This window comes from Uranotaenia lowii, chromosome 1, assembly GCF_029784155.1.
Source record: "Uranotaenia lowii strain MFRU-FL chromosome 1, ASM2978415v1, whole genome shotgun sequence".
NCBI lineage: Eukaryota > Metazoa > Arthropoda > Insecta > Diptera > Culicidae > Uranotaenia > Uranotaenia lowii.
This window is the reverse complement of record NC_073691.1, coordinates 209,733,474-209,742,504: the sequence shown is the minus strand read 5'-3', so window position 1 is coordinate 209,742,504 and position 9,031 is coordinate 209,733,474. Positions and strand designations below refer to the sequence as shown.

Here is a 9,031-nt window from a genome sequence, read left to right as displayed (position 1 = left end):
ACCGGAGAGTTGTTGAGAGAGGCAGCTACATCATCGTATATGTGAGACTTTCTACGAATAAAGCGGGAATAAAAGTTATCCCCCCAAAAAAAAACAGTTCTTCGCTTTGAACTTACCCCCCAAACCTAAATCTGCCACGATGGAGGTAACAGAATCAGATGCGCTTACAACAAACACCCCCCAAAAAAACAGTTCTTCGCTTGAAGAACAAGTTTGGCTTATTGGCAAGCTGTGATTTTTTCACAAACTTAAGTTGTCAATCTTGAAGCTACCCAAGCAACCAAAAGTCGCGTTTTTACTTAACTCCGAACTCCGAAGTTCACATTTGGCTGAAAAAATGTATTACGGGAACTTCAGGTGACTCTTGTCGCCTAAAAGTTACTCAGGAACTTACATCGCCCTTTGAAAGGTTAATACTACCGATAACGGAACTTCTAAGCGCATTTAATGGAACTTCTTTCAAGAAGGTCGATAACGTTCGCGTAACATTCCAAAACGCACCATTAAGATACTTGAAGGTGTTTTAAAGAACCTATATGGGAAATCTAAGCGACATGTCAAAAATGTTTTTCAAGAAGGTCGATAACGTTCGCGTAACATTCTAAAGCGCACCATTAAAGTACTTGAAGGTGTTTTAAAGAACCTATATGGGTTCAATTCTCTAGGCGTGTAAGCAGCTTTTGTAATCAAAACAATATAATTTAATTCAATGAGATAGACCATGATAGACCGGCAACCTAGCAATCTGACATGTGGTTGTCAGAGCAATCTGTCAATCGGATTTTTTTTTCGGCGCGTAGAAGTTTCTTGACATTCTCTTAGAAGCTGAACAGCGTTCTCTACAGCCACCTAAACGAACTTGAAAGTAGCTTTAAGAACTTAAATTTTGGGCTGATTAGCATTCTCTTCAGACACAAACGAGAGCTGATTAAGCTTCTATGGAACCTTTTTAAGGGAATTCTGGTTGCTTGGGTAGGTTTGGCGGGTGGCAGTTCTCAAGTTTGGGTATTTTCGATTTTCAGTGTATACTCAAAAATGGTTGAAAACGCTACTGGGTGCTGTTTGATCAATATTTCAGTTTTATTCCATCAGCGTGTCATTGCGCAACAACAAAAACAAGTCTGAATTTTGAGAACTGTCAAAAAAATCGTCATCAATTGTCAAAGCTGCCAGATATTTTAGTGGAAATATCAGGTTCTCCAATTTTTTTTTAAATTGTTTCCTCAGAGTGTTTAGTTCGAAAACAAAACCGCAAACAAGCATTTAAAAAATCAAAATTGAAACTTTGATGTGTAAAAAAGGTAAAAAATGAAAGTTAACGAGTACATGAATCAACCAGTTTATCGATTTTTTTTTTTTAGTACAAACTATACCAAAAGCATCCTCAAACTTGGCATCATTGCCAATCGCCAGATAATCGGTTCCCTTTCGCAGTCCCGCACGAAAAACCATCAGCAGCATATGAGCAAAATTAATAGATTCAGCCGTGTTTATTATTCAAAAATTAACATCTCCAACAATTTGGTTTCGTCGATTTGGTTCGTCTTTTCATCAGCCTTATCCGTAGCCTTACCGAAATTCTCATAACAACGAAGTACACGCTTCCGGAAGATTCGGGTGAGTACCTTCCACCGAAGAACATTCTAGGAAGCGAAACTGATTCAATTATGATTAATTAAATTTGATTACAGCATATGTTGACAATATAGTGGGAGCATAGTTTGGCGTAAGCTGTGATGGACACCATCCCTGGCACTGGTATCGATGACCAGAAAGACTCCGGATAGGATCCTTTCTTTATACAGATTGTGGGATAAGATATTTTGAAAACACCCGACGAATGACGACCGATTCGATCGGTCGGTTTGATAAGCGCGACAACGGGAATCAAAAATCAACAACAGCAACAGTAACAAAAGCTGAAACAACAAATCGTGTGGTGGAAAGCCTAATCGGTAGCGCATTGATAAGCTGATAAGAGTAAAGAGCGTACCAGGTGAATGGCAGAAATGGGTGCCGAAAATTCGGATAAGTCCATCGATGATAATTCGTCAGTCGAAGGCAAAATGGCTCCAGGATCGGCGGGTAGCGGACAACCAAAAATCTGCAGCGTTTGTGGGGATAAGGCTTTGGGGTATAACTTCAACGCAATGACCTGCGAGAGCTGCAAGGCTTTCTTTCGACGTAATGCGTTGTCCACTAAAGGATTTACCTGCCCGTTTAGTGAGAGTTGTGAGATTACGGTTGTGACGAGGAGATTTTGCCAGAAGTGTCGATTAGACAAGTGTTTCCAGATAGGCATGAAGAAGGAGTACATCATGTCGGAAGAAGATAAAGCATTGAAGCGTAAAAAGATCGAGCAAAACCGGGCCAAGAAACGGATTAGTACTGTGGAAGTTGGCAAGTCAATTGAAGGCAACGTGCCAATGAAGATTAAGCGCGAGGGAAGCGATTCGGATTGCTGGAGCAATTCTCCATCGGATATACTGACTTTGGATTTGGCACAGCACCCAGGATCTGTGGGAGGTTCGCAGAGTTTATCCATTTCAGGTGGAAGTAGTTCTATGTATAACGGAATGTCTTCACCAAATGATATGAGTAACTCTCCTTCTTCATCTTCTGCTGCATCCTGCCACAATATGATTCAAAATAATCACGAAAATCAACCAACAGTGGAAAGGGATCTCTTATCAGCTATATCTGTATTAGTTCCTCAAGCCAGCGCCAGTGGAGACTCCGGTACAGAGTCTCAACAATTGCCTGCACTTTCGCTGGAATCCAGTCCGTCCGAAATTGTGAATCGGATCGTAAATCACCCAACGCTGGCCAGTCAAACGATTGCCTCGCTCATGCCAACACCCAAAGACGCCGTCTACATCATGTCAAAGATAATCAATTCCCAATGCGATGCCCTCAAGCTGATATCGCACTTCATCACTGCTCCTGGCGATGCATTGCAAATTATCAGCAAGATTATGAATTCCCCATTGGATGCCCTCACGGTATTTGCACAATTCATGAGCTCTCCAACGGATGCCCTACAGATCATTGGTAAAATCATGAGCTCTCCCGCAGACGTTCTTCAATTCATGCAACAGCTGATGAACCAACCAGAGGATGCTGTCCAAATTATGAACAAATTCATGAATGCACCGGCAGAAGCTCTCCAAATGATCAACAGGATGATGAATCACTCAGATGTCATCCAAACCATCAAAGAAGCAGCCGACACTTCTCAGCGGGACGACGAAGAAGATCATCTTAAATCCTTGATGGTAGACCCCCAGCCAGTGCCTCCTACTTCAACTCCGATCCCAGAAAGTTCGTCTGCTTCCCCATCGTCTACCTCACATTGTGAAATTCCTGGACCCCAACAATCTCATCCGCTACTCTTCGAAACGCACCAGTTCCTACAAATCCCACCAACTCCGGAAGAACCATCAACCCTGTCTACGAACCTGGACTTTTTCCTATCGAGCCCGTTTCAAGACATTGAAAGCAAACCCATCCTCCCCAACACCTTGGAGGCAATTCTGGAACAAGCTATCCGCCTGGAATACGAAGGTGGAAGCTCTTCAACATCTTCGACGGGTGGCCTGCAGCATCAGCTGCATCATCATCACCATCACCACTCGCAGCAGCAGCAACAGCTTCAGCACTCGCAACAGCTTCCAGCCTCGTCGGCGGTCGGATTCGTGAACAACAGTATCGAGCTGAACGATGCCGAACGGGCCAAACTGAACGAGCTGATCGTGGCTAACAAGGCGCTCTATGCACCGGTCGACGAAGATCTGGCCACGCTCATTTCCGATGACTGTCGGATAAAGGTAAGTTTTTCTTTGTATCAACGATGCAATCGATGACGACGAAGAACACACGCTTTGGTATAGCATAGCGTTTTCGTTTATGAGCAGAAGCTACCTAGCCCTTCACGAGTTTAGCACAAACTGCCGTCATTGTGTTCGTTTATACATTCCACCAGTTTTGCACGAGCTTTGAACCTCAAGCAAGCGGTAGCGAATCATAGATGTTGTCGGTGTCGGGGGTAAGCGTTTTTGTTAGTTTGCTTTTAGTAAACGTAACAATGGAAAAAATAGCGTATATTTTTGTAAAATATTGCAACACTAATGTAATTATTTCTCTAGAACCGGTAAGAAATTGCCTTTCTGGTGAATATAAAGTTTATTGCGAAAATATTGCTTTTACATTTTAATACCGGACAACGATATATCATCAGTCATTATAATGGACGAAATAACCAAACAACGATTTATCGCGCTGCCGAATGGTAGACAAAGTGCAACTCGAGACATACACCCATCCTTTGGGTAGTGGGTCATATCACATCTTGTCTTACAACTCCGAACCGACAACACCTCACCTAGAAAGTATCGGTGACGATAAAGATGAATTCTACGTGCTGCTGGAGCGTGAATAACGTCCGCTGCCCTAAAAATGATATCAAGATCGTCCTCGGTCATTTTAACGTTCAGGTCGACCAGGAGGAGAAATGCAAACCGACAATCGGAAGGTTCAGCGCGCACCAGCTGACCAATGAAAACGACCTAAGACTCATAGATTTCGCTACCTCCAAACGAATGGCCGTACGTAGAACCTTTTTCCAGCACCGCCTCCCACACAAGTACACCTGGCGATCATCATAACACACGCAATCACAGATCGACCACGTTTTGATAGACAGCCGGCACTCCTCGGACATCATCGACGTCATATCCCGTCGAGAAGCCAGTATCGAGTCAGACCACTATCTGGTGAAGGTGAAGATTCGCCCAAAATTCTCCGTAGTATACGAAACCGACGCCCGCCTCGGTCGCAGCAGACAACGCGCGATCTCTCGAAGCAGCACTGCGGCGAGTATGACGAAGCTCCTCTCGAAGACTTTTGGGACACCATCGAAACAGCCATCAATAGCGTTGCGGAGAATGTCATCGGGCATGTGGAACGATCGCGACGAAGCGACTAGACGTGGAAAGTCACCGAATTTTCCAGGAGAAAACGCACCGCCTGGAGGAGGAGGAAGTGAATTGTAGGAGTTATGTTCATCAAGTTATGTCGTAGGACGGAATGCAATGTGAATAATGCTCAAAATTGAGAGCAAAGTTGAATTTAGGTGTGAGAAAATCTGAGAAACTGCAATTTGAGAAAAAGTAAAACAAAAACTTTTGATACTTCGTCAAAAAATCTATGTTTCGTTAAAAATTGTCAAATTACTTCAACTTCTTCTTTTATTTTTATTAGTCATGATCTTGGAATAATATACCCTCATGCGCAAAATATAGCTACTATCAGCGCGTTCGTAAATTGATTTTTAATATCGAAGTGATTTTTTATCGATGCTGGCGTTCGTAAATTATAAACAAACGTATGCAAAAGCATTGGAAAGTGATTTGACATCTATACCAAAAAAAATCTTTCAACTGATGCATCATCCAAAAAATCAACTTACGAAAATGCCGTAACTTCACTTTTCCACTAGCTGGATTATTGTTTTTTTAGAAGAATAAAGAAATTCACAACAAATGTCAATTTGTTTACAGTTCAATTGGTAAGAGCCCAAATTTGTTTGTGCTTTTAAGGAGTTAAGCTAACTTTATTTCTCACCGCTCCACGATTATCTTATCGCACGCCGTCAATCTACAGTACTTGATTCTTCTGTATGACGAAGCAGAGATGGCGAGCAAAAAACGTACCACCTGTTCACGTTCTCATTGCAATATGGTACGATTATCGTTAGTAACCTCCCGAATAAGCGATAACAGCCTGAGATGGTCGACGACATTTTTAAACTCTCGACAATGGCACCCAAAAAATCCTAATCACGTTTATGCACTCTTGGAAGTTTATCTATTAATGGTATTGTGTTGTTTTCCTTTTTTTTACTTTTCAGTCTAACCAAAACCAGCCCGATCCGAAACTGCTGACGGTTATAAATCTGACGGCCATCGCCATCCGGCGGCTGATCAAAATGTCCAAGAAGATAAGCGCCTTCAAGAACATGTGCCAGGAGGATCAGCTGGCACTGCTCAAGGCTGGCTGCACGGAGATGATGATCCTACGGTCGGCTATGCAGTACGATTGCGATCGGGCCACTTGGAAGGTACGCGTTGAAATTCTGATTTAAAAACCAACCAATACTCACTTATTTAAATTGCTATCTACAGATTCCCCACAGCCAGGAGGAGATGTCCAACATCCGGGCCGATGTGCTAAAACTGGCCAAAGGAAACGTGTACCAGGAGCACGAACGGTTCATTCGCACCTTCGACCAGAAGTGGCGATCGGACGAAAACATAATCCTGATCATGTGTGCCATAACGCTGTTCTCCCCGGACCGACCTAAAACAGTCCACTCCGATGTTATAAAACTGGAACAGGTAAGCAACGTTTTCTTCTGTATTTTTCCAATATAGCTTTTAAAAACAAAATCGATTGCGATCATGTAGAACTCGTACTACTACCTGCTACGGCGGTACCTGGAAAGCATCTACGTGGGCTGCGAGGCCCGCTCGGTGTTTCTCAAACTGATGCAGAAAATCTCCGAACTGCACCGTTTGAATGACGAAATCATCAGTGTTTATCTGGACGTGAATCCGGCCCAGGTGGAACCGCTGCTGCGAGAGATCTTTGACCTGAAGGTGCTTTCCTAAACTACTGATCCTTAGCTACGATCGTAACTATACCTTTACATACGATAATCGTAAATATAGCGACTACTGGTAGGATTTCGCATCATACACTTACGTTGTTAAGTAAATTTCAATTTTTCTCTATGTGATAAGCCGTGCCCCGTAGGAGTTCAGCGAACAAATCTAGTGAATGTTGTTCAGAAGCTTTAATGTAATAGTTGTTCAGATAATAAGAGCAACAGAGTTTTTGTATTTATAGAGCAGTAGTATATCTACATATACATATATCTATATTTTTTTTTACAAACACGCACGTGACATTAATCGATAAGGTATGAACAAAAAAGTTAATATGAGTTATTACGATTACCAAACTAAAAGTAAGCTGTTCGATTTGTGTCAAAGCATTTGTCTAGTGAGTCACTTTAAATCTATTTCACTCTCAATCTGAAGCCAAGTGTCGGTCGTAGAGGGAACCAAACTTCATCAATACCTTGTCAGGCTAGCAAATTTGTTATACAGTTTAGAGTTTACTTTGTACAAAATAGTGTACGGTTCAGTCTTTGTTTTTATTCTTGTTAAGCCATATTTGATAGTTTTATTGTGTAAAATCAATAGCCGGAGAGTTTTGCGACCTTACGTCGCATGAACAAAACATACACAGTTCAATAAACACATACAAGTTAGAATCCAACTGTGTTTGATTCATTGAGAAATGAGCGTCCTTCAAAAATTCTACTGTTTAAGAAAGACAACCTTCAATTATAATTATAGATTAAATTTAATATTCTTTTAAACCAGCTGAAATCAATATTTGCACTCTATTTATTCAGTAGATTTCCAAAATGGTTTGTTGAGATTTGTATCATCTAAGCAATCGATGGGACAAATAACAACATACACTTGATTAAAACAACTGATAATTGTAAACATGGAAATGGTTTAGTATATAAGGTAGCGAATTATAAGAAATAAAGTATTCCAGTTTCTACCACTAAGAACAGAACAAGTTTCTCCTTTCCACTACCCTAAGTGCTCCCAACAACATGTTATGGGCCCATCGCTAATGGAAAGGAATCGCTAGGAACCAACAGTAACAACAGCCAGCGCCGAAGGAAGGACAACGAGCCGAAGGCCGGAAAGACAATGAACCAAGAACCATTGGGAGGTCATCGAGTTAGGAACCAGAGCCACTGGCAGGTCATCGGTGCAAAGCCGTATGGAGGTCGTTGAGCCGGGGACCGTGGGAGGTCTTCGAACCGGGAAGTCAGGTGGAGGACAACATGCCTGGAAACACAGGAGGTCGTCGGACCGGTGTCATGGAAGGTCGCTAGACTGAGACAACGAAGCAGTCGTCGGGCTAGATCCACTGGTAGGTCGTCGAGTCAAAAGCCATGAAAAGTTGGCTGGCCGGTATCATAAAACGTCCTCAATTCAGGAACCAGATAGTGACTGTTGAAACAGGAGTCACTGGGGAGCGGGGTACCACGGAAGGTCGTGAAGCCGGTGCATGAAAGGACGTCGGACCGAAAAGCCAAGTGAAGTGCAACAGGGGCGAGAGCGACGTGCAATGAATGTGACACTTGAGGTCCGGTGCGTGCGTTGAAGAGGAGAAGAGTCCCATCTTCAGGAGAAGCCGCCGGATGCCGCCAAGATTGCGAATGTGTATGTTGAGGAGGAGTTGTTACGGATAGATTAGCAGCGGCGAGACCAGCCAAGGCAAGGTACTCTGGGAGTACGGCACCTCAGGGCCGGCTGGCTACTGGGTAACCAAGGATTTCACGGATATAATACAAGAAACCGGAAATTTCATGTTTCTATGCTTTTTTATTAATGTTTTTATGTGGCGTGTGGTCTGTGTGTATAAAACAATGTTCTGTCTGTAATGTGGCGTGTAAAAGAACTCACTAACCGTGGGTTTATTACAGTTGCGGTTGCGTCGCGACGTCGTGGATCCGGAAATCCAGTTCCGCAAGCAAAAGGGCCGTCAATGTAATGGCGTTTCGATGGGGTGCCGAAATCACGAGAGTGCCCCGTATCCCGACAGGTCGAGAAGAGAAGTCCTCCTCAGGAATTAGCGTTCTGCAGAACCCGAGGACGATGATGCTGGTCTTTTTTTCGGTTAGGCACGAGACCACAAAGGATCTACGGGCCGAGCCGTGAGGAAGCCAACCGGTGTTTCCGGGCGTATTCTTTGGAATTCCACGAACACTAAACACAACGCGGACTTTGCTCACGGATGCCTGGTACATAAGAGAGCTCGAAATGTGGAAGCAAGCTTCCTTTTCGACGTTTTCTTTCCGTTATCCACTTGATCCTCCTTTTCCTCCATTGACAGCAGCTCTCAGCAAATGTAGCCTTCTATGGTGCTATCTTGGTGTCAG

General features: G+C 43.2%; 1 protein-coding gene across 1 annotated transcript; it reads left to right on the top strand.

Moving 5' to 3' along the window:
- Positions 1-1,161: 1,161 nt before the first annotated feature.
- On the top strand, positions 1,162-7,336 carry LOC129746499 (nuclear hormone receptor HR96-like). Its single transcript, XM_055740174.1, has 6 exons — positions 1,162-1,301; positions 1,362-1,617; positions 1,692-3,827; positions 5,909-6,118; positions 6,183-6,395; positions 6,465-7,336. The coding sequence occupies exons 3-6, from the start codon at positions 2,001-2,003 to the stop codon at positions 6,666-6,668; spliced, it is 2,454 nt and encodes an 817-aa protein (XP_055596149.1). The 5' UTR covers positions 1,162-1,301; positions 1,362-1,617; positions 1,692-2,000; the 3' UTR covers positions 6,669-7,336.
- Positions 7,337-9,031: the final 1,695 nt, after the last annotated feature.